This window comes from Oncorhynchus kisutch, linkage group LG30 (assembly GCF_002021735.2).
Source record: "Oncorhynchus kisutch isolate 150728-3 linkage group LG30, Okis_V2, whole genome shotgun sequence".
Classification (NCBI taxonomy): Eukaryota; Metazoa; Chordata; class Actinopteri; order Salmoniformes; family Salmonidae; genus Oncorhynchus; species Oncorhynchus kisutch.
The window spans coordinates 8,866,456-8,892,607 of NC_034203.2; the positions used below are offsets into that span (position 1 = coordinate 8,866,456).

The following is a 26,152-nucleotide window of genomic DNA, read 5'->3' on the forward strand; positions in this document are numbered from 1 at the left end:
TCAGTGTATATATTTAGATTGTCATTGGATCAGGTTTTCTGTGACAAACACAAAAGCACCAGCTACATGTAATACTGAACTAAATTAGCATATACCTCTTTCCATAACAATGAGTTTATCATGGACAACAAGGTGTGGTGCTGCTAGCTTTGGGTCCAATGGGAGATCATTAGCATCTTACCCGGCTGTTTCTATAGAAACTCCTGGGAGCAGGTGGAGAGGCGAGGGGAGGATGTTTTACGCTCACCTTCTAGCCTTGGCGAACGGCAAACACAGGGAATTCCCTCCAGTATATCTCTGTCAGTACATAGAGCCGTCATCATACAGTCATCATGCTGCTTCATTAAAGAGTAGAGCTGAGGAGAAGATACTGTAGGACCATTGGAAAAGCTACTACAGTGTTTTCTCAACCTTTTTTAGTGCCAAGTACCGGCAAGCTAGATTGTTTCCTCCTTTGGGGAAAACGTACATTTAAACGAGCACAAAAAAAAGACAAAATCACCGTCAGCTAGCTGAACATCTCAGGGACTGCTGAGCATCATCCCAGGGACCGGAGCTGGTACTTGGGCCAGAGGTTGACAAACACTGGGCAACCAGACTACAGGAAGTTGTTGGAGTGTTTGAAAAGCAGGAATGTTCTTGAACACAGCCTCACCTCGGAAGTCTTTTAGCGTCCCCATTAGCATCAACCTGCAGGGTGCACGGAGGCGACAGACACGGTAAGACACAGGTTAGCTAGACTGATCCCAGATCTGTTGGTGCTGTCTTGCCAATGACCCTCCCTAAGAGTTGGCAAGACAGCACAAAGAGATCTGTAAGTAATCCCTAACTTGGTCCCAGATAGGTTAGGGATTACCTAAATAATGTTTTTGAATTTAATTGAAGATTCAATGGGTGGGGATTTCTGAAACTGGAAGGTGGGTGAGCAAAACTGTACATCAACACTTCCTTTCTGCAAGTGAGACTTCCTATTACATGGAAAACAAATACAATTCCTAGAAAGTGTTTTCGAGTGGTGGTTCTGTCTATCCTAATGTGCTCAAGCGATTATTTACACTCTACTTTACATCCCACAAGTTACACGGTAATGTAAAGGAACACAGAGTACATCAAACGTCTCTCGCAGTAATCATTCTGATGACCCCAGTTGATAAGATTAGAGCAGAGGTTCCCAAACTTTATTGCGTCGAGGACCCCCTTTGTGATTGCAAATTCATCAGGGACCCACCTCATATCAGAACAATAGATAAAAGATAAAGATGAAAATACCATCCACAGTTTTACCATGACTTCTGCATTGCATGGCCGGACTAATCAAGTATTTTCTTGCCGTTTTAGTTCATTATGTTCCAAACATAATTATGGGGAATTTGTGTGTGTGTGCCTATGTGTACAGAAGCCCTAGAAGCCCAAGGCAAAATATATCAAATAAAAGTAGACTCTGAGTCTATCCCAAACCTTAAAGGGCAATTCTGCCACTTTTCAACCTTTTCAACCTGATCGTCAGACCACGTGTAACAACACCTGCACAGGATCGGTACATCCGAACATCACACCTGGGGGACAGGTACAGGATGGCAACAACAACTGCCCGAGTTACACCAGGAACGCACAATCCCTCCATCAGTGCTCAGACTGTTCGCAATAGGCTGAGAGAGGCTGGACTGAGGGCTTGTATTGTAGGCCTGTTGTAAGGCAGGTCCTCACCAGACATCACCGGCAACAACATCGCCTATGGGCACAAACACAATGTCGCTGGACCAGACAGGACTGGCAAAAAGTGCTCTTCACTGACGAGTTGCGGTTTTGTACCACCAGGGGTGATGGCGGATTCGCATTTATCGTCGAAGGAATGAGGATTACATCGAGTCCTGTACTCTGGAGCGGGATCGATTTGGAGGTGGAGGGTCCGTCATGGTCTGGGGCGGTGTGTCACAGCATCATCGGACTGAGCTTGTTGTCATTGCCTGCAATCTCAACACTGTGCGTTACAGGGAAGACATCCTCCTCCCTCATGTAGTACCCTTCCAGGAGGCTCATCCTGACATGAACCTCCAGCATGACAATGCCACCAGCCATACTGCTCATTCTGTGCGTGATTTCCTGCAAGACAGGAATGTCAGTGTTCTGCCATGGCCAGCGAAGAGCCCGGATCTAAAACCCATTGAGCACGTCTGGGACCTGTTGGATCAGAGGGTGAGGGCTAGGGCCATGCAGCTGGTGACCACACCATATACTGACTGTTACTTTCTATTTTGACCCCCCCCATTTGTTCAGGGACACATAATTCAATTTCTGTTAGTCTGTGGAACATGTTCAGTTTATGTCTCAGTTGTTGAATCTTGTTATGTTCATACAAATATTTACACATGTTAAATTTGCTGAAAATAAATGCAGTTGACAGTGAGAGGACGTTTCTTTTTTTGCTGAGTTTATGTGAAAACGGAGCATTTCTACGTTTTGTAGTTCAAAAGTTCTGCCCGATGACATCATCAAAAGTTTTTTTTTTTATTAAACAGTGATTTTTAAACACTGAGAATCAAGGTGTTGTAGGGAGCAAGAAAATACTCTTCCTCTGGCTAGAAACGTGTACTTTTAATCCTACCCTGGGATGTCACAGAGAAGCATTTAAAAAAAAATGTAAGCATCATATATCTATTTAACCACTGATCATAAAAACACGCCCGTTCTCACATACAGTGCATTCAGAAAGTATTCAGACCCCTTGACTTTTTCCACACTTTGTTACGTTTTTTCTACCAGGTGAGTTGACTGAGAACACATTCTCATTTGCAGCAATGACCTGGGGAATAGTTACAGTGGAGAGGGATGAATGAGCCAATTGTAAACTGGGGATTATTAGTTAACCGTGATGTTTTGAGGGCCAGATTGGGAATTTAGCCAGGACACCAGGGTTAACACCCCTACTCTTACAATAAGTGCCATGGGATCTTTAATGACTTCAGAGAGTCAGGACACTTGTTTAACATCCCATCTGAGAGACCGCACCTTACACAGGGCACTGGGATATTTTTTTAGGCCAGAGGAAAGAGTGCCTCCTACTGGCCCTCCAACACCACTTCCAGCAGCATCTGGTCTCCCTTCTAGGGACTGACCAGGAACAACCCTGCTCAGAAGCAAGCCAGTAGTGGTATGCAGGGTGGTATGCTGCTGACAATATCTAGACACAATAACCCATGTTTTTTAGAAATGTTTGCAAATGTATACAAAATTGAAGACTGAAATATCACACTTACATAAGTATTCAGACCCTTTACTCTGTACTTTGTTGAAGCACCTTTGGCAGCGATTACAGCCTCGAGTCTTCTTGTGTACGACGCTACAAGCTTGGCACACCTGTATTTGGGGAGTTTCTCCCATTTTCTCTCCAGATCCTCTCAAGCTCTGGCAGTTTGGATGGGGAGCGACGCTGCACAGCTATTCTCAGATCTCTCCAGAGATGTTTGATCGGGTTCAAGCCCGGGCTCTGGCTGAGCCACTCTAGGACATTCAGAGACTTGTCCCGATGCCACTCCTGTGTTGTCTTGGCTGTGAGCTTAGGGTCGTTGTCCTGTTGGAAGGTGAACCTTTGCCCTAGTCTGAGGTCCTGAGCGCTCTGGAGCAGGTTTTCATCAAGGATCTCTATGTACTTTTATCCATTCACCTTTCCCTCAACCCTGACTAGTCTCCCAGTCCCTTCCGCTGAAAAACAATCCCACCGCATGATGCTGCCAACATTATGCTTCACCATAGGGATGGTGCCAGGTTTCCTCCAGATGTGACGCTTGGCATTCAGGCCAAAGAGTTCAATCTTGGTTTCAACCCAGGCCCTGCATGTCCCCAGGCACCCTCATTTGTTGACTTCTGTGATTGAAAAAGCCTTAGTTTCATGCATGTCAACATCAGAAGCCTCCTCCCTAAGTTTGTTTTACTCACTGCTTTAGCACACTCTGCCAACCCTGATGTCCTTGCCATGTCTGAATCCTGGCTTAGGAAGGCCACCAAAAATTCGGAGATTTCCATACCCAACTATAACATTTAGTTGCCAAAGGGTGAGGAGTTGCAGTCTACTGCAGTGATAGCCTGCAAAGTAATGTCATACTTTCCAGGTCCATACCCAAACAGTTCCAACTACTAATTTAAAAAATTACTCTCTCCAGAAATAAGTCTCTCACTGTTGCCACCTGCTACCGACCCCCCTCAGCTACTAGCTGTGCCCTGGACACCATTTGTGAATTGATCGCCCCCATCTAGCTTCAGAGTTTGTTCTGTTAGGTGACCTAAACTGGGATATGCTTAACACCCCGACAGTCCTACAATCTAAGCTAGATGCCCTCAATCTCACACAAATCATCAAGGAACCCACCAGGTACAACCCTAAATCTGTAAACAAGGGCACCCTCATAGACATTATCCTGACCAACTGGCCATCTAAATACACCTCCGCTGTCTTCAACCAGGATCTCAGCGATCACTGCCTCATTGCCTGTATCCGCTACAGATCCGCAGGCAAACAACCACCCCTCATCATTGTCAAACGCTCCCTAAAACACTTCTGCGAGCAGGCCTTTCTAATCGATCTGGCACGGGTATCCTGGAAGGATATTGACCTCATCCCGTCAGTTGAGGATGCCTGGTCATTCTTTAAAAGTAACTTCCTCACCATCTTAGATAAGCATGCTCCGGTCAAAAAAATGCAGAAATAAGAACAGATATAGCCCTTGGTTCACTCCAGACCTGACTGCCCTCGACCAGCACAAAAACATCCTGTGGCGGACTGTAATAGCATCGAATAGTCCCCGCGATATGCAACTGTTCAGGGAAGTCAGGAACCAATACACGCAGTCAGTCAGGAAAGCAAAGGCCAGCTTCTTCAAGCAGAAATTTGCATCCTGGAAAAGTCCTGGAACACTGCAAAGTCCATGGAGAACAAGAGCACCTCCTTCCAGCTGCCCACTGCACTGAGGCTAGGTAACACGGTCACCACCGATAAATCCATGATTATCGCAAAACCTGGACCCGTACAAATCAGCTGGGCTTGACAATCTGGACCCTCTATTTCTGAAAGTATCCGCCGCCATTGTCGCAACCCCTATTACCAGCCTGTTCAACCTCTCTTTCATATCGTCTGAGATCCCTAAGGATTGGAAAGCTGCCGCAGTCATCCCCCTCTTCAAAGGGGGAGACACCCTGGACCCAAACTGTTACAGACCTATATCCATCCTGCCCTGCCTATCTAAGGTCTTCGAAAGTCAAGTCAACAAACAGATCACTGACCATCTCGAATCCCACCGTACCATCTCCGCTGTGCAATCTGGTTTCCGAGCCGGTCACGGGTGCACCTCAGCCACGCTCAAGGTACTAAACGATATCATAACCGCCATCGATAAAAGACAGTACTGTGCAGCCGTCTTCATCGACCTGGCCAAGGCTTTCGACTCTGTCAATCACCATATTCTTATCGGCAGACTCAGTAGCCTCGGTTTTTCTAATGACTGCCTTACCTGGTTCACCAACTACTTTGCAGACAGAATTCAGTGTGTCAAATCGGAGGGCATGTTGTCCGGTCCTCTGGCAGTCTCTATGGGGGTGCCACAGGGTTCAATTCTCGGGCCGACTCTTTTCTCTGTATATATCAATGATGTTGCTCGATTCCCTGATCCACCTCTACGCAGACGACACCATTCTGTATACTTCTGGCCCTTCCTTGGACACTGTGCTATCTAACCTCCAAACGAGCTTCAATGCCATACAACACTCCTTCCGTGGCCTCCAACTGCTCTTAAACGCTAGTAAAACCAAATGCATGCTTTTCAACCGTTCGCTGCCTGCACCCGCACGCCCGACTAGCATCACCACCCTGGATGGTTCCGACCTAGAATATGTGGACATCTATAAGTACCTAGGTGTCTGGCTAGACTGTAAACTCTCCTTCCAGACTCATATCAAACATCTCCAATCTAAAATCAAATCTAGAGTCTGCTTTCTATTCCGCAACAAAGCCTCCTTCACTCACGCCGCCAAACTTACCCTAGTAAAGCTGACTATCCTACCGATCCTCGACTTCGGCGATGTCATCTACGAAATAGCTTCCAATACTCTACTCAGCAAACTGGATGCAGTTTATCACAGTGCCATCCGTTTTGTTACTAAAGCACCTTATACCACTCACCACTGCAACCTGTATGCTCTAGTCGGCTGGCCCTCGCTACATATTCTTTGCCAGACCCACTGGCTCCAGGTCATCTACAAGTCCATGCTTGGTAAAGCTCCGCCTTATCTCAGCTCACTGGTCACGATGGCAACACCCACCCGTACCACGCGCTCCAGCAGGTGTATCTCACTGATCATCCCTAAAGCCAACACCTCATTTGGCCGCCTTTCCTTCTAGTTCTCTGCTGCCTGTGACTGGAACGAATTGCAAAAATCGCTGAAGTTGGAGACTTTTATCTCCCTCACCAACTTCAAACATCTGCTATCTGAGCAGCTAACCGATCGCTGCAGCTGTACATAGTCCATCGGTAAATAGCCCACCCAATTTACCTACCTCATCCCCATACTGTTTATATTTATTTACGTTTCTGCTCTTTTGCACACCAGTATCTCTACCTGCACATGACCATCTGATCATTTATCACTCCAGTGTTAATCTGCCAAATTGTAATTATCCGCCTACCTCCTCATGCCTTTTGCACACAATGTATATAGACTCTTTTTTTCTTTCTACTGTGTTATTGACTTGTTTATTGTTTACTCCATGTGTAACTCTGTGTTGTTGTCTGTTCAGACTGCTATGCTTTATCTTTGCCAGGTCGCTGTTGTAAATGAGAACTTGTTCTCAACTAGCCTACCTGGTTAATAAAGGTGATTTTATTTTGTATTTTTTAAATCAGACCAGTGTAACGGTTTTCTAGGTGTGAAGGAGAGTCGGACCAAAATGCAGCGTGTAGATTGCGATCCATGTTTAATGAACAAACGTAACACGAATCTAAATACAAACACTACAAACAATAAACGTAACGAACTAAACGAAAACCGAAACAGCCTATACTTGTGTAAACTAACAAAAACAGGAACAAGGACACTAAGGACAATCACCCACGACAAACTCAAAGAATATGGCTGCCTAAATATGGTTCCCAACCAGAGACAACGATAAACACCTGCCTATGATTGAGAACCACTTCAGACAGCCATAGACTTAACTAGAACACCCCACTAGCTACAATCCCAATACATACACACCACATACAAAAACCCATGCCACACCCTGGCCTGACCAAATAAATAAAGATAAACACAAAATACTTCGACCAGGGCGTGACAGAACCCCCCCCCCCCTAAGGTGCGGACTCCCGAACGCACCTCAAAACAATAGGGAGGGTCCGGGTGGGCGTCTGTCCATGGTGGCGGCTCCGGCGCGGGACGTGGACCCCACTCAATCAATGTCTTAGTCCCCTCTCCTCGCGTCCTTGGATAGTCCACCCTCGCCGCCGACCATGGCCTAGTAGTCCTCCCCCAGAACCCCACTGGACTGAGGAGCAGATCGGGACTGAGGGGCAGCTCGGGACTGAGGCAGCTCGGGACTGAGGGGAAGCTCGGGAGTGAGAGGAAGCTCGGGAGTGAGAGGAAGCTCGGGAGTGAGAGGAAGCTCGGGAGTGAGAGGAAGCTCGGGAGTGAGAGGAAGCTCGGGAGTGAGAGGAAGCTCAGGAGTGAGAGGAAGCTCAGGAGTGAGAAGAAGCTCAGGCAGGTTGATGGATCTACCAGATCCTGGCTGGCTGGTGGTTTCGGCAGATCCTGGCTGACTGGCAGATCCTGGCTGACTGGCAGATCCTGGCTGACTGGCGGATCCTGGCTGACTGGCGGATCCTGACCGACTGGCAGATCCTGGCCGACTGGCAGTTCTGGCAGATCCCGGCTGACTGGCAGATCTGGAAGAGTCTGGCTGACTGGCAGATCTGGAAGAGTCTGGCTGACTAGCAGATCTGGAAGAGTCTGGTTGACTGGCGGATCTGGAAGAGTCTGGTTGACTGGCAGATCTGGAAGAGTCTGGTTGACTAGCAGATCTGGAAGAGTCTGGCTGACTGGCGGATCTGGAAGAGTCTGGCTGACTGGCGGATCTGGAAGAGTCTGGCTGACTGGCAGATCTGGAAGAGACTGGCTGACTGGTAGATCTGGAAGAGTCTGGCTGACTGGCGGATCCTGGCAGACTGAAAGATCTGGCTGCTCCATGCTGACTGGCGGCTCTGGCTGCTCCATGCTGACTGGCGGCTCTGGCTGCTCCATGTAGGCTGACAGCTCTGGCGGCTTCTTACAGACTGACAGCTCTGGCGGCTCCGTGCAGACTGGCAGCTCTTTGCAGACTGACAGCTCCTTACAGACTGACAGCTCCTTGCAGACTGGCAGCTCCTTGCAGACTGGCAGTTCCTTGCAGACTGGCAGCTCCTTGCAGACTGGCAGCTCCTTGCAGACTGACAGCTCCTTGCAGACTGACAGCTCCTTGCAGACTGGCAGTTCCTTGCAGACTGGCAGCTCCTTGAAGACTGGCAGCTCCTTGCAGACTGACAGCTCCTTGCAGACTGGCAGTTCCTTGCAGACTGGCAGCTCCTTGCAGACTGGCAGCTCCTTGCAGACTGCAGCTCCTTGCAGACTGACATCTCTGGCTGCTCCATGCAGACTGACAGCTCTGGCTGCTTCATGCACACGGACATCTCTGGCTGCTCCATGCAGACTGACAGCTCTGGCTGCTCCATGCAGACTGACAGCTCTGGCTGCTTCATGCAGACTGACATCTCTGGCTGCTTCATGCAGACTGACAGCTCTGGCTGCTCCATGTAGACTGACAGCTCTGGCTGCTCCATGCAGACCGACAGCTCTGGCTGCTCCATGCAGGCTGGCAGCTCTGGCTGCGCTGAACAGGCGGGAGACTCCGGCAGCGCAGGAGAGGAGAAAGGCTCCGACAGCGCTGGAGAGGCGAGGTGCACTGTAGGCCTGATGCGTGGTGCTAGTACTGGTGGTACTGGACCGAGGACACGCACAGGAAGCCTGGTGCGGGGAGCTGCTACCGGAGGGCTGGGGTGTGGACTCAATATTAGAAAGGTGCTCTTAATGTTTTGTACACTCAGTTAATATACGGTGCATTCGGTAAGTATTCAGACCCCTTGACTTTTTCCAAATGTTGTTACTTTACTTCCTTATTCTAAAATGAATTTTAAAAATTAAAACTCCTCATCAATCTACACACAATACCCCATAATGACAAAGCGAAAACAGGTTTTTAGACATTTTTGCGATTGTGCAATGACTGCACATGTTTCACTAGTGTTAGGTTCTAATTCTCGGTCGGTCTGTCTGTCTGCCTGCCTGCCTGCCTGCCTGTCTGTCTGTCTGTCTGTCTGTCTGTCTGTCTGTCTGTCTGTCTGTCTGTCTGTGTGTTCATTCGTTTAATAAATTAAGAATGTATGCTTACCACGCTGCGCCTTGGTCTCCTCCTTACAATGGACGTGACACTTAAAGTTATTTGGCCACTTTAGTTGTGATACAAACCTTCTAAAACATCTAGGCCTACGGGCTAGGTTACATAATGCATGGGTCTACGATTTAAAAATAAATAAATGAATGCGCTGTTTCATGCCTTAGACTGTAAATGCTGGGCATAATTTATAACTGATAGTCTGACGGGTGAGAATACTATCATCAATTTGATCTCGTCTTTTACATATACTAAATAATATATGCGTGAAATTAGTTTTGATTTAGAATGGGCCGTTATCATGCAGCTGTCGGAACGGAGGCATGGGGGGAATAAAGACATCAGTAGGCACTGTAGGATGCTTTCCAGAGGTTCATTTTCTTGCCTGCCAGGAGGGTTACTCCAGTTGCAAAGCAATGTGCTTCATATTAGGACAGTTGAGAAATAAATCTATTAGGCCTGGCCCAGGGGTGCACAATTAGAATTCAAGTGACTTAACATTTTCTCCCCCAAAAGGTCCAAGCCATTAAAATGTCTAACGTGCGCTATGATTTGGGGGCGTATGTAGTTCTTGTATATGTATAGCTAATAAACAAAGTACTACATTTCAACAGCATTTCGGCAATATTTATTGCACATTTTCAATGCAGACACATTAAACATGAGGTAAAATAGATATGCAGCGTAATCATAAATAAAAGTAAATAAATAAAACATCACAAATGTTCTCATTTCAAGCAAAACAAGACTGCATTTCAAGCAAAACAAAACATCACAAATCTTCTCATTTCAAGCAAAACAAGACTGCATTTCAAGCAAAACAAAACATCACAAATGTTCTCATTTCAAGCAAAACAAGACTGCATTTCAAGCAAAACAAAACATCACAAATGTTCTCATTTCAAGCAAAACAAGACTGCATCTTCACAAAACAATAACAAAAGTGCCTGTTTCTGAAAAAAGTGATTTGATTTCTGAACAAATAAGAAACCACAGGTTTAATATTTATCTTTCCTACTCTCTCCCACTTCACTTCTTGATCTCTCTTCTTTAGTGAGAGAAATGGGCTTTTGCTTGTCCTGCCAGTAATTTGAACCTTGGCTGGAATGGAGTCCGTGCCATTCTCATGCACATACAGTGGGGCAAAAAAGTATTTAGTCAGCCACCAATTGTGCAAGTTCTCCCACTTAAAAATATGAGAGAGGCCTGTAATTTTCATCATAGGTACACTTCAATGATGACAGACAATAATAATTTGCAAATAAATTCATTAAAAATCATACAATGTGATTTTCTGGATTTTCTTTCCTCATTTTGTCTGTCATAGTTGAAGTGTACCTATGATGAAAATGATATTTTTAAGTGGGAGAACTTGCACAATTGGTGGCTGACTAAATACTTTTTTGCCCCACTGTATGTGTGTTCATTCATGAGCGTGTGTGTTCATTTGCGTGTGTGCATTAATTCATGTGCATGTATGTGTGTGCCTATGACAAAGGGAGATCCTCCACCCTTTGGCGGCGAGGGAGCAGGTGTGGCGGAGAGGAGGGTACGGGTGCGGAGGGGAGAGGGCCAAGGCTCAGGTGATGGCCTCCAGTGTGGGGGAGGACAGAGCCATGCTCATGGGCTTCAGCATGATGGCCTTCTCTGTGCTCATGTACTTTCTGATCGGGATCACTCTGGTTAAACCCCACCTAAACAGGTAAGGTAGGCCTCTGTCAATAAGACGTTTATATATGGAGCAGAATCACTATCTGGTGAGTGGACACAGGTGGTTTTGTACACTTACAATAGGTTATATTTCTAAGAATCAATCATATGATTCTAAGAATCAAAATCATCTGGGCTGAATTCGTAGGAGATGACTGTACTGTACCTTATGATCATCTTCAAAGTGAAGAATTTGAGTTAATACAAGATGGCCAATAATAGCACTACTGTAACACTACTGTAGGTGTCCTCGTGCATGCATTCATAACGCCTTTATAACAGCTATAGAAAACATAACATTTGTCATAAGTTGTCAGGAATTGTTGTAACTAGTTATGAGAATCCCCACATGATGTTATAAAATAGTTATAATTGGTGTTATAGGTGATATTTCATACTGTTGTCATATGCTCTAAGGGAAACTATTAAAAACAACTGCTATTACATAGTCTGCATGAAAACTTATGTCATATGTTATTACATGCTGCTACTCATAGTCTACATACAAGGTATTATATCAGGTTATTAATTAATTTACCAACCTTTGTGTCACATTACATTGAATGGAATAATGGGCATCATAACCATGTCATATACCCTTATAAAGTGTGCACAGACACTAAGTAAATTGACATTCATTTGAGGTGTTATAAAACCGTTATGAATTTGCTTATACCATAGGATGAGTTGAGAGTATCACAAAACATGACCATTTAAAGAATCTCTAAGACATATGGGCAAAGGGGAGTATAGATGTACTTATGATTTGTATTTATTTTGACAACGAGACAACCACCAGTATGACAACAGCATGAACAGTCATCAATAAACCAATTATAACTTGTTTTATAAAATAATGTGGAGTTCCTCATAACTAGTTATGACAACTTATAACAGCTTATGACAAATGTTGTGTATATAGCTGTTATAAAGGTGTTGTGAATGCATGCATAAGGACAGCTACAGTGTTACTATAACTTTTCATCAGTGGTGGAAAAAGTACCCAATTGTCATACTTGAGTAAAAGTAAAGATACCTTAACAGAAGATGACTCAAGTAAAAGTAAACACCACCCTGTAAAATACTACTTGAGTAAAAGTATTTGGTCTGAAGTGTCAAAAGTGAAAGTATAAATAATTTCAAATTCCTTATATTAAGCAAACCTGAAGGCACAATTTTGTTGTTTGTAAAATGTATGGATAGCTGGGGCGCACTCAGACGCCATTTACAAATAAAGCGTTTGTGTTTAGTGAGTCCTCCAGATCAGAGGCAGTAGGGATGGCCAGGGATGTTCTCTGTTTAGTGAGTCCTCCAGATCAGAGGCATTAGGGATGACCAGGGATGTTCTCTGTTTAGTGAGTCCTCCAGATCAGAGGCATTAGGGATGACCAGGGATGTTCTCTGTTTAGTGAGTCCTCCAGATCAGAGGCATTAGGGATGACCAGGGATGTTCTCTGTTTAGTGAGTCCTCCAGATCAGAGGCATTAGGGATGACCAGGGATGTTCTCTGTTTAGTGAGTCCTCCAGATCAGAGGCATTAGGGATGACCAGGGATGTTCTCTGTTTAGTGAGTCCTCCAGATCAGAGGCATTAGGGATGACCAGGGATGTTCTCTTAACACTGTAAGTGTGTGAATTGGGCCATTTTCCTGTCCTGCTAAGCAGTAGTAGTTTTGGGTGTCAGGTCAAATTTATGGAGTAAAAAGTACATTTTCTTTCGCAATGTAGTGAAGTAAAATTAAAAGTAGTAAAAAATATAAATAGTAGAGTACAGATACTAATAAAAAAAACTACTTAAGCGGTACTTTTTAAATAAAGTATTTTTACTTAAGTACTTTACACAACTGCTTCTCATCAACTGCTGATGGTTTCAGTGACTGGCATGAGGAGGCCAGCTGCTTGCTGGTCCAGGTTGATGTTCTGGATGAGTGGGCCGACTGCAGAGGGGTCAGCACTGCCCCATGCCTGAGGGTTCTGGTCAACCTCAGTACCTCTGGACAGAAGGCTCGCCTACACTACGATGAAGAGTCTGTACTCTTCAACCCTGAGGTACAGTTGAAGTCGGAAGTTTACATACACCAAATACATTTCTGACATTTAATCCTAGTAAAGATTCCCTGTCGTAGGTCAGTTAGGATCACCACTTTATTTTAAGATTGTGAAATGTCAGAATAATAGTAGAGAGAACGCTTTATTTCAGCTTTTATTTCTTTCATCACATTCCCAGTGGGTCAGAAGTTTACATATACTCAATTAGTATTTAGTAGCATTGCCTTTAAATTGTTTAACTTGGGTCAAACGTTTCGGGTAACCTTCCACAAGCTTCCCACAATAAGTTGGGTGAATTTTGTACCATTCCTCCTGACAGAGCTAGTGTAACTGAGTCAGGTTTGTAGGCCTTCTTGCTCGCACACACTTTTTCAGTTCTGCCAACACATTTTCTATGGGATTGAGGTTAGGGCTTGTGATGGCCACTCCAATACTTTGACTTTGTTGTCCTTAAGCCATTTTGCCACAACTTTGGAAGTATGCTTGGGGTCATTGTCCATTTGGAAGACCCATTTGTGACCAAGCTTTAACTTCCTGGATGATGTCTTGAGATGTTGCTTCAATATATCCACATAATTTTCCATCTTCATGATGCCATCTATTTTGTGAAGTGCACCAGTCCCTTCTGCAGCAAAGCACCCCCACAACATGATGCTGCCATCCCTGTGCTTCACGGTCGAGATGGTGTTCTTTGGCTTGCAAGCCTCCCCCTTTTTCCTCCAAACATAATGATGGTCATTATGGCCAAAAAGTTATATTTCTGTTTCATCAGACCAGAGGACATGTCTCTAAAAAGTACAATCTTTGTCCCGATGTGCAGTTGCAAACCGTAGTCTGGCTTTTTTTATGGCGGTTTTGGAGCAGTGGCTTCTTCCCTGCTGAGCGGCATTTCAGGTTATGTCGATATAGTACTCGTTTTAATGTGGATATAGATACTTTTGTACCTGTTTCCATTACATCACTTTCTGGAATTTTCCAAGCATTTTAAAGGCACAGACAACTTAGTGTATGTAAACTTCTGACCCACAGTGAATTTTAAGTGAAATAATCTGTAAACAATTGTTGGAAAATGTACTTGTGTCATGCACAAAGTAGATGACCTAACTGACTTGCCAAAACTATAGTTTGTCAACAAGAAATTTGTGGAGTGGTTGATAAATGAGTTTTAATGACTCCAACCTAAGTGTATGCAAACTTCCAACATCAACTGTAGAATAAAGGCCACCAGTGACTGAATGTCGCTAATATGAGAAATTTGCTTCAGTCATTAAGGAGAAGCTTCCATCCGGAGTGACTGGTGTCTAGCTAATGTGCATTAGTCATGCGTGCAAGTCATGATATATATCAGACTTAGATAATATAAACAAAATATGTATACTATTTTTCCCTTATCATTGCAGTGTTTCTACATACCCAAATGTCAAGTAGACAGGAAAGTCCTTGTGGGCGAAGTGCAGAAAATCCAAAACACTTTGGAGGAGACACAAGGCAGTGAGTTGAGTTGTCTTTCCGACCCCAGAAAATACCCAGAGGACACCATTTTGAAGAGGAAGTACACGTTAGGCCTTGCCCTGTGGTCTCTGCTGTGGCCCAGCTTGATGCTGGGTGGGGGAGCTCTACTGGTGGGCCTGGTGAAGCTCAACCAGAGACTGGCACACCTCTGTACGGAGCTGGGTAATGAGGTGGCAGGGGGTAGGCTGACAACGATGACAAATACCCAAGGCAAACTCTATCAGCTCCTTAGGTGGTCTGGCTCTGGACAGCACTCACCTATGCAGGATGACTCAGTGAAGTGATAGCTGACAGTGGCTGTGCTCCAATATGCAATAAGTGTACTACAATGTGTATTGAATATAGCCAGTGAAAGGACATGGAGATAACATACTGTGTAGGTGATCCCCACTGTAAGGGAGTCTATGGGTTGATGTAGTAGGAAATGGAAATAATTATGTTATCCACCTTGTCCTGGATTTTTTTAAATAGATATGCACAAGGGCTGCAGGGAATCCCACTGTATGACTGAATAGTAGTGGAGGCTGGCTCATAATAATGGCTGGAACTGAGCGAATGGAATACCATTCTAGCCATTACCACTAGCCCCTTCTCCCCAATTAAGGTGGCACCAACCACCTGTGCTGAATAAGCTGACTTGAAGGTACTTTTTCCTGGTATGGTTAGTCGAAGCAGGTACTATAATCAACTAGCCGCATTTCTCTGTCAATATATGGGGACGAGGTTAGATATTACTGAAACGATGTAGGATTAACTGAGTTTTTATATTGTCCTTTTTAAATATCATGGCATGGCAAATGGATAATAAGAAATTAAATGCATTGGTTCTCAAAATATGAGACAGGGATACAGAGATTTTTTATTTTTATTAAACAGTACAATGAGTGAATGAATACAGGATTCTTTCCAGACATGGTAAAATGAATGAGTATGAAAGATTAATTAGTGCATACTACAGGTCAAACAATATTTACAAAGATGAATAGTTAGATAAGAATATCAGCTTTAAAAACATGCAGGATAGCTTTTCACCATTGTGCTTTTACACTGTACTCAGTCAGAGCAGCAGACCTTCAGTGAAACTCCACTAGATACATTTTCCTCCTTCATTCATTCGTCACTCGTTTCTCATTTCAACGACAACAAGCTGTCTACTGGGGTGTAAAAGGATGTATTATGCATAAGTCCAATGTTTTTGGGAGGGTTAGCGATTATATTTTGAGTTTGTCTACATTTAGAATACAAAAATATATTACCTCTAGAGTTATTCAAGGAAAGTGATTTGCACAAAGTAGCAGTTCTCTTCATGGTGTGCCATTGTACCTCACCAGTAACAAAAAAGGTCATTAACATGAACTTCAAGTAAACACTAGTAAGAGAAAAGGATGACATTTCCCACAGCAAAAATGAAAAGAAACATTTATGATAGCTCTTGCATAGTGTATGTACTATGGGTATTGTAGTTGTCTCGTTTTGACTGGGTCCTGCCCAACAGTCTGTAACCTGTACAGAAACACGCACAGTAAATCATTTGGTGAAGCTGGCATACAACTGACTAATAACCTAGTACTATGCAATGAGCAAACTGCAGGATCCACACTTACAAGGGAAGTTGTTCGGGGAAGGGAACAGAAAAAGACACTTAAAGGGAAAACCACATTCACATCAGTAAAAAGAAGAAAACTTTACTGTATAGGGAGTTCATATGAAAAGAGAATGCTGAGGAAGTCTGGAATAGTGTCTAATCTATACATACTTGAATTTTATAAAGACAGGGTGAAGCAAATTCCAATTCAGTTGGAGAGAAAAAAAATTGGTTTCAAACGCTTCCTAAAATGTCTGTTTAGATGTTTCACTGATAGTTTTCCGACCTGTGGGTTGTTTCTTTTCATTAGTTTCCTAAAGTGAAAGGCAGGGTACAATAGCCTTTTTTCAGTTCTTCCAGAGTCACCCTGTTAGGAAAGAGAAGTGATACTGTCACAGTGCATAATTGTACATTTGTCTCCTGTGTACTGTCTGTACATAGTTGAGACACCCTTAATGCCGTGTATATGCACAATTCAGAGATACTCCCATCTCTTGACCCTACTTTGCCTTGACACCAGTATTACAAGTCTATAGTACAGTACATAAATATCACAATTTGCATAGTGTAACAGCACGGCATTCTATAACATTGCACATCCTTTTCGCCCCCCCCTCCCCCTTTCCCTTTAAAAACAAAGCAACCAATAAAAACAGAACGAGGATGAATTTGAATATCTATTTCATCTGGGTGTCGCAAAAGGACTTTACAGTTCTTTTCTGTCGGTCATCCAAAACGTCTGCGTTGCAGCCAACGGTGCTGGACGGCAGCCATTTTGCACCTGAATGCTCCACACGCGTCGTAACACTGACAAACAAATACAAATGTTAGAGATCAGTGCTACACAGAAGATACACAGGGATTGGAATAGTAGTGACTCATTCCCACGGTAAGACCGATACCTAAGCTGTCGGGGGTGTGTGTGTGTGTGAGAGAGATATATTTTAGTACTTTGGCTCAGTAGAAAATAAAGACTCAGAATAATGTGCACAGTATGGATAAGAGACCATTGGGATACTTCTGTACAAAATGTCATACTTGAGGTCACGAAACATGACTGTTTCAATCGGAGGGGACACTGTGTAATCGTCACTTGAGATCAAACATGGGTCAGAAAGTTCTGCTTGCTAGCCTTAAAATTGACAGCAGACGATGAACGGACATCCTCGTGTCTGTTAACCATGCACCACTGGGATTTAACAATGCTGGTGGTATTCTGGGTAGTGTTCATTGGGCTCCAAGCGGAAGAAAACAGACTGCCATGATTTGTCCAATAAGAAACAATTGTTCACTTTCTGTTGCATGCCCTAATGAACATGACCCTGGGCAGGCCTTCATGGTGTCCTGGCGTGCTAGCAGAATGTAGGCTAGAGATCCACTCTGTCCATAGTAAACTAGTGGATGGGGTACGCTATTTAGGGATGCACAATATCGGATGACACTTTTTATTTTTATTTTTTATTTTTTAATCGGCCCGCATATCAGTAGACGTGATATATTGGCCGATAAAGCAATAGATCACCCTTCATATCACTATCGACTGATAATAAAATAGAGATCAAACGTCAGATTGTTTTTAATCATGATTGGTCCCCTAAATTTACAAGGAGAAAACTTTATGGCCATATTGCAATACCAATACGGGAAAAATAATGGCCCAAAAATATGATTATCGTATCAGCCCATAATTTCCCCCATCGGTGCATCCCTAATATCCAGTTGGCACCCTTCTAACAGATGGGTTCATAAGTTAGCGGATGATTTAGAGACCCGTTCTAGCCTTTCACTTCATCCAACAGCTCTATCCATTCATATCTATATTCATGGGCGCTAGCCCCGTCTGCTCTGCCATCTCTGCTCATGGCGAGCTTAGCTAGCGGATGGTGTCGAGATCCGCCCTTGTCCTCTCTGTGTTGCTGTGGCTCTCCAGGCCTATGGAACCTCTCAGTTCATGGCGTGCTGGCGGATGGTGTGGAAGATCCAGTCCATTTTGGTGGTCCAGCCGCCGTGGTGGGCGTCATTCATCTGCTTCATGAAGTAGTCCAGGGCCTCCTGCTCCGTCTTGTCCAGGGCAAGGGTCTTACGGATGTAGGCGATGTCGTCGAACGACTGCAGCTCGGGCATGCCAGAGCCCAGCATCATGGAGAACAGGTTGATGAAGAGGTTGGCGTGCTGCCGGATGGCCAAGTAGGCCTTGTAGCACATCTCCTGAAACCTGTGGGAGTGGGAGGACATTTGTGAACCTAGCTGGGTTAGGAAGCATGTGTTTGTGCTAATAACTGTGCTTCAAAATGGCTCCTGAGGGGATTAATAAAGTTGTAATGCATTACCAGTAGAGCAATGATATCATTCTATATCACAATTTCAGGTTCAGATCAATTAAAAGCTAAATGTAGTCAGAGTTCCCCCATGTAGCCTTTTTTAAAAACACTGCCTTCAGAGTAGTGAATCTAATCCCTAATATTCACTGATAGGAAAGTTAACATTAACAAAAATACAGATACTGTACCTCTCAAACTCCCTGGTTTTTGTGCACTCCTGGGTTCCTTTGCTGATAACGATTAAGAAGTCCTGTGTCAAGACAAAAGGCACCCGCTCTCGCTTGTAGCCAAACTTCTTCTTCTTGTGATCCAGGAAATGGCCAAAGTCGATGTGGAATAGCTGCAAGGAGAAAAGACAAAACAAAGAGCATCACAAAAACTGCTGACAGGCCTCCTATAACCAGGGAACGTCAAGAGAGAAAAAAAAAAGTATTTGTAGGGTTGCAAAATTCCAGTAGCTTTCCCATAGATCCTGGTGGAGGATTCCCAGATTTCCTATGTAATTCCAGAAATCTTCACATCAGGATTTCTGGATAACTAGGTAATTTTGGGAAACATATTAGAATTTTGCAAGAGTCTGTGAAGTACCTGTCCATCATCTTTGACCATGATGTTGCTGTTGTGTCGGTCACCGATCCCCAGGATGAAGGTGGCTACGCAGTATCCCGCACACGACCGTGTGAACAAGTCAATGGCCTGGTCATACCTGGACACATGTCAATGGGTATATGTCATTAGACCAAAGACATGAAACTACAACAATCCTATTGCAGCTAAAGAAAGACATCCATAAGGCATTTTATAAGAATACAGTACATTCCACTTATAGGCAATTCGTGGATACTTTTGCCCTTTCAAGGATTAACCCCATGTGACAGTCTATTCCTTAATATACACCCAATATTTCTAACCACATAATCTAGCATGACCAAGTGTTTAGCACCTAGCATAGCTTAGAAGAACACCATGTAGAAGAAAGTAGGAATGAAGGCCTACTGGTCATGCATTCTAAGATGTATGCTATGCTGTTGTGGCTATTGGAACATAGCCTAGTGCTCACATCTCTCCCCTGTTCTTGTCCTTGAGCCACTGGTGCAGCGTGTGGCTGTTGAACTGCAGCGCCCCCTTCAGGCCTCCTTTACACTGGATCTGCATGATGGTGTGGGAGTTCCTCACCACCTCGATCAGGCCCACGCAGTCGCCGATGGACAGGCAGCCGTACGGCAACATCCTGGGGACAAAAACAACCAAATAGGATGACCGGTAGGTCTACCATGGCTACAGTCTTTCATCGATACATCATTCATCTACCAGTCATTCCATCTAGACACACATGCATTGATTCCTTCGGTTCAATCAGAAGTGCATCCTGACGGTCAATCCACCAACGGAGATTGGGATGTGATCAGTACAATATGATACAGATCTAAGAAATATTACTCCTAATCTGGAAGTAACAATTCATTTAACTAGGCAAGTCAGTTAAGAACAAATTCGTATTTACAATGACAGCCTACCTATGGAAGCTATACATTCACTCCCTTCAAAAATCAACCCGACTTTCAATCGACCTACATTCCGCCGTTTCGTATCTCATTTAGGCTACACTAGCTTCCAGTTCAGAGTTTACATTATTAGCTCCTACGGAAAGTAATGGACTCAATGTTTAACGGATCGGACGAGTTGCTCCTAATTTTAGGCTCCTGCCATCAAGGAGAAGAACATGAAGGGTGTAATGGACTATTCATTCATGCTGCTGCGTTATTGCGGTTACAGAGACTAGTACCTGAGATCAAGCCCCTGGTTCTGCCAGATGTTCTCCATTATCCTAATGATCTGCAGAGTGAGCATGTCCTGCCTCAGATCTGAAGGAGAGGTGAGAGTGAAATAGCAAGATGAGGAGTCTGAGCTTTGATCACACTAATGCAATATGAATCGGTGCCAGGGCAAAATGGGATTCAGTAAGCATGTTTATCGTCTAGTGTCCACAGTGAGTCAAGAGGGTTGGGCGATTCGTTTTGCATTAGCAAAATGTACCGTCTCCATTTTTGAAGATGATCTCGTTGCTCTGGAAGAGCAACTCTGACATCATGTCGGGATTCTCCCAGTTGAGCCACAGAGGCCGTTTGGCCGATGACATCATCCGGCACTCTTCCAAGCTGAAAGAGATGGCAAACGTATCAACACAGACTCAGAATAACGTTATGAAAACATTTTGAACACAGTACAGCCTGTCATTAAACCGGAATTTCACAGGACACATTTCTTGGTTTCTTTATTTAAACATTCAGAAGAATATGTGGACGTTCGTGGTTAAGTCTACTGTGAGTAGTACCGGAGGTTTCCCAGCTGGTGAGCTGGGTTGAGCGGAGAGGTGAAGCTCTGTAGGGCATCCATGTAGTCAGGCCTTTTCATCTGCTCCACCAAGAACTTCATCTGAACCTGAGGGCAGAGAGAGCGCACGCTTCACTTTACTGTAAGTGTAGGGAGTCCATAGTCCTGAAGACCAAGGAGACCTTTGTAGCAGTTCCACACTCCTTTTTGCTTAGTATCTAGTTTGTTGTAAGTAAGAGAAAAACATGATCACAAAAAAGACTGATCAATTGAGGCTTCCATATTAGGGTGGGAAGTGGAAAGGCCTTGATCACGTCGCAAACGTTACCTTCTGGGCCTCGTCCTTCTTCTCCTGCTTGAGGAGGTCTGTGAGGTTGATGAGCTTCTCCATGGCCTCCACCTGTCTGCTCAGGTGCTTCAGGTACATGCCACAGGCCCGGCAGTAGGACTCCAGCAGCAGACCAAAACGTTGGCTCACTGTCTTGTTGTGCATCTCAGACCTGGAGGCAGAGAGAACTTATGCGATTGTGCACCCCTATACAAATGTACTAGCAAGACTTTTCTCAATCAATGTAACCTCTGTAAGCCTTTTCTTTACGTAAACCTTAAAATGCAGAAATTAAGCATGTTCTACAAGATTTTACACCAGCAGAATGGAATTCTGGCTGCCTAAGGCAAATTCAAGCAATCCACAACACACACATTTGGTTTCATAAACACCATAAGGCTAGTGGACTAGTATGGAAACAAACAGATATCAAACTCACTTGAGATGCCAAAAGAAGAAATGGCCTATCCTCTGATTGGTCAAAGCCTTCTTCAGCAGAAAGCGGGCCAGTGGGTTATCGAGGTACTGCTCGTACTTCAGAACCTGGTGGCCAGAAATACAGTATGTTCAGAACACACACACCCAAATAAAATGCATCTGATAGGATTAGAAGCCACCATGTAAAAAGAAAGCAGTTAGCCTGAGGGGTCATATTGAATTCTTTATGTAGTGTCAAATAATTAAAACACTGTCAAACGTAGGTGTCAAAGCCATTCAAAAACACATCAAGCTGACAGTCAGTGACAGACATGTTGAATCCAAGAATAGTATGTGAATAGAATAGACAAGCCACACCCCATCTCTTGATTCATTATAGACTAAGAGTGAGTCTTATTATTGTACCTGGACCAGCTGAATGAGGTATTGAGAGAGTCTGTCGTCCGTTAAGTATTTTTCAAGGCACTTCACAGCAAAGTCTCGGATCATGGGATCGGGGAAGTTGCAGTCCAGCAACTCCATGGCTTGTTCTGGCTTTATGGCTGGCCAGTCCTTTAAAAGGCAATACATCTGGAACAAAGATTTTTTTTAAATGGAAAAGTATATAAATTGAAATCAAAGTTAGAGGAACAAACTGGAAAACAAAACGGATGACATGACCGTCAAAAATGGCATCCAATGGCTAAATGAGAAAACTGTGGGTGCGTTTGTAAATTCACTCTGGCTACGCTTGTAAATTCACTCCAGCTATCTACTCCAATTTCAGAGCACTCATCTGAGTGTGCCAAAGTACAGAATAACTGATGAATTTACAAATGTGCAACACCAGTTGAAGATGACCAGTGTCAGTAAACGTCAGCATAAAAACATAATTCAATTGTTGCCAGCAGCACAGTGACCGTAACCAACATTCTAGATAACATGAAAACAGCCTAACCAGCTCTGCTAGGGCGAGTCAAATTGTCAGAGTGAGGTGTCCTCATTTGTGTCTGGAAGTAGCTAGCAAGCCAGCCAACATTAGCTTGGGGGCTAGACTGCCGTTGTAAGGTAAGAACGCTTGGATCAACCTTACTCCGCGCTCTGAACGCTCCGAGAGTGAAACGCTCTTAATTTAGACAGACAATCTGACAACACTCTGAAATTACAAATGCCCAGAGTACAATCTAAATTTACCAACACACCCTGTATTAAATGAATGTACACTGAACTAAAATATAAAACGCAACATGTAAAGTGTTGGTCCCATGTTTCATGAGCTGAAATAAAACATCATCCCAGAGAGTTTATATATGGATATTTCTCTAAAATATCACCTTTGCCAAGATAATCCATTCATCTGGCAGGTGTGGCATATCAAGAAGCTGACTAATTAAACAGCATGATCATTACACTGCTCCAACTTGTGCTGGAGACAATAAAAGGCCACTAAAATGTGCAGTTGTGTCGCAATGCCAGATGTCTCAAGTTGAGGGAGCATGCGACTAGCATGTCCACCAGAGCTGTTGCCAGAGAATTGAATGTTAATTTCTCTACCATAAGCCTCCTCCAACATCATTTTAGATTATTTGGCAGTACGGCCAACTGGCCTCACAAACGCAGACCACGTGTAACCACGCCAGCCCAGGACCTCCACATTCGGCTTCTTCACCTGGGGGATCGTCTGAGACCAGCCACCCGGACAGATGATGAAACTGCGGGTTTGCACAACCAAAGAATTTCTGCACCAACTGTCAGAAACCGACTCAGGGAAGCTTATCTGTGTGCTCATTGTCCTCACCAGGGTCTTGACCTGACTGCAGTTTGGCGTTGTAACCAACTTCAGTGGGAAAATACTTACCTTCGATGGCCACTTGCACGCTGGAAAAGTGTGCTCATCACAGATGAATCCCAATTTCAACTGTACTGGGCAGATGGTGTGTATGGCGTTGTGTGGGCGAGCGGTTTGATGATGTCAACGTTGTGAACAAGAGTATCCTACAGTGGCGGTGGTGTTATGTATGGGCAGGCATAAGCTACGGACAACGAACACAATTGCATTTTATCGATGGCAATTTGACTGCAGAGATACTGTGATGAGATCCTGAGGCCCATTGTCGTGCCATCCAACTGCCCCCCATCACCTCATGTTTCAGCATGATAATGCACAGCCCCATGTCGCAAGGATCTGTACACAATTCCTGGAAGCTGAAAATTGGTAAATCCGACCACAACTCTATCCTCCTGATTACGGCTTACAAGCAAAAATTAAAGCAGGAAGTACCAGTGACTCGGTCTAGATTTTTTTTTTTTTAAGTGTTCAGATGAAGCAGATGCTAAACCACAGGACTGTTTTGCTATCACAGACTGGAACATGTTCCTGGATTCTTCCGATGGCATTGAGGAGTACACCACAGTCACTGGCTTTATCAATAAGTGCATCGAGGACGTCGTCCCCACAGTGACTGTACTTTTCTGTTTGCATACCGCCCAAACAGATCCATGCAATCCCTACCAGAAGCCATGGATTACAGGCAACATTCGCACTGAGCTAAAGGGTAGAGCTGCCACTTTCAAGATGCGGGACTCTAACCCAGAAGCTTACAAGAAATCCTGCTATGCCCTGTGGCGAACCATCAAACAGGCAAAGAGTCAATAGAGGGCTAAGATTGAAGCATACTACACTGGCTCCGACAATCGTCTTATGTGGCAGGGCTCGCAAACTATTACAGACTACAAAGGGAAGCACAGCCACGAGCTGCCCAGTGACACGAGCCTACCAGACGAGCTAAATCACTTCTATGCTGGCTTCGAGGCAAGCAACACTGAGGCATGCATGAGAGCATCAGCTGTTCCGGACGACTGTGTGATCACGCTCTCCGTAGCCAACGTGAATAAGACCTTTAAAGATGTCAACATATACAAGGCTGTGGGGCCAGACGGATTACCAGGACTTGTGCTCCGGGAATGTGCTGACCAACTGGCAGGTGTCGTCACTGACATTTTCATCATGTCCCTGATTGAGTCTAATACCAACATGCTTCAAGCAAACCACCATAGTTCCTGTGACCAAGAACACAAAGGCAACCTGCCCAAATGACTACAGTGCTTTGAAAGGATGGTAATGGCTCACATCAACACCATTATCCCAGAAACCCTAGACCCACTAATTTGCATACCGCCCAAACAGATCCATGCAATCTCTATTGCACTCAACACTGCCCTTTCCCACCTGGACAAAAATAACAACTATGTGAGAATGCTATTCATTGACTACAGCTCAGCGTTCAACATCATAGTACCCTCAAAGCTCATCACTAAGCTAAGGATCCTGGGACTAAACACCTCTCTCTGCAACTGGATCCTGGACTTCGACGGGCCGCCCCCAGGTGGTGAGGGTAGGTAGCAACACATCTGCCATGCTGATCCTCAACACTGGAGCTCCCCAGGGGTGCGTGCTCAGTCCCCTCCTGTACTCCCTGTTCACCCATGACTGCATGGCCAGGCATGACGCCAACTCCATCATTAAGGTTGCAGACGACACAACAGTAGGCCTGATCAACGAAGAGAGCCTATAGGGAGGTCAGAGACCTGGCCGGGTGGTGCCAGAATAACAACCTATCCCTCAATGTAACCAAGACTAAGGAGATGATTGTGGACTACAGGAAAAGGAGGACCGAGCATGCCCCCATTCTCATTGACGGGGCTGTAGTGGAGCAGGTTGAGAGCTTCAAGTTCCTTGGTGTCCACATCAACAAACTATAATGGTCCAAACACACCAAGACTGACGTGAAGAGGGCACGACAAAGCCGATTACCCCTAAGGAAACTAAAAAGATTTGGCATGGGTCCTGAGATCCTCAAATGGTTCTACAGCTGCAACATCCTGACTGGTTGCATCACTGCCTGGTACGGCAATTACTCGGCCTCTGACCGCAAGGCACTACAGAGGGTAGTGCGTACGGCCCAGTACATCCCTGGGGCGAAGCTGCCCGTCATCCAGGACCTCAACACGAGGCGGTGTCAGAGGAAGGACCTAAAAATTGTCAAAGACCCCAGCCACCTCAGTCATAGATTGTTCTCTCTACTACCGCATGGAAGGACGTACCAGAGTGCCATGTCTAGGACAAAAAAAGCTTCTCAACAGTTTTTACCCCCAAGCCATAAGACTCCTAAACAGGTAATCAAATGGCTACCCAGACTATTTGCATTGTGTGCCTCCCCAACCCCTCTTTTTACACTGCTGCTACTTCATTTATTATATATGCAGTCACTTTAACTATACATTCATGTACAGTGAGGGAAAAAAATATTTGATCCCCTGCTGATTTTGTACATTTGCCCACGGACAAAGAAATGATCAGTCTAAAATTTTAATGGTAGGTTTATTTGAACAGTGAGAGACAGAATAACAAGCAAAAAAAATCCA

At 44.5% G+C, this 26,152-nt stretch overlaps 2 protein-coding genes across 2 annotated transcripts in view; one reads left to right on the plus strand and one right to left on the minus strand.

Moving 5' to 3' along the window:
• kcnmb3 (potassium calcium-activated channel subfamily M regulatory beta subunit 3) lies at positions 1–17,741 on the plus strand. Its single transcript, XM_031810684.1, has 4 exons — positions 1–719; positions 10,971–11,174; positions 13,056–13,230; positions 14,631–17,741. Exons 1-4 carry the CDS (start codon positions 634–636, stop codon positions 15,024–15,026), a joined length of 861 nt encoding a protein of 286 aa, XP_031666544.1. The 5' UTR covers positions 1–633; the 3' UTR covers positions 15,027–17,741.
• The window catches only part of LOC109874860 (phosphatidylinositol 4,5-bisphosphate 3-kinase catalytic subunit alpha isoform), a 22,375-nt gene continuing 11,812 nt past the window's right edge, over positions 15,590–26,152 (minus strand). Inside the window, exons 12-21 of the mRNA XM_020466892.2 lie at positions 22,154–22,318; positions 21,750–21,853; positions 21,311–21,482; positions 20,984–21,090; positions 20,686–20,807; positions 20,435–20,513; positions 19,709–19,879; positions 19,237–19,354; positions 18,837–18,988; positions 15,590–18,542 (exon numbers count right to left, since the gene is read on the minus strand). Coding sequence (XP_020322481.1) covers positions 18,272–18,542; positions 18,837–18,988; positions 19,237–19,354; positions 19,709–19,879; positions 20,435–20,513; positions 20,686–20,807; positions 20,984–21,090; positions 21,311–21,482; positions 21,750–21,853; positions 22,154–22,318 — 1,461 coding nt within the window. The 3' untranslated portion in view covers positions 15,590–18,271. The remainder of the gene's footprint in view (positions 18,543–18,836; positions 18,989–19,236; positions 19,355–19,708; positions 19,880–20,434; positions 20,514–20,685; positions 20,808–20,983; positions 21,091–21,310; positions 21,483–21,749; positions 21,854–22,153; positions 22,319–26,152) is intronic.

Coding starts and splice junctions, on each gene's coding strand:
- kcnmb3 (XM_031810684.1), top strand. CDS start 634: ATGTTCTTGAACACAGCCTCACCTCGGAAGTCTTTTAGCGTCCCCATT. Junction 720..10,970: donor GCACGGAGGCGACAGACACG/GTAAGACACAGG, acceptor CCTATGACAAAG/GGAGATCCTCCACCCTTTGG. Junction 13,231..14,630: donor CTGTACTCTTCAACCCTGAG/GTACAGTTGAAG, acceptor TTATCATTGCAG/TGTTTCTACATACCCAAATG.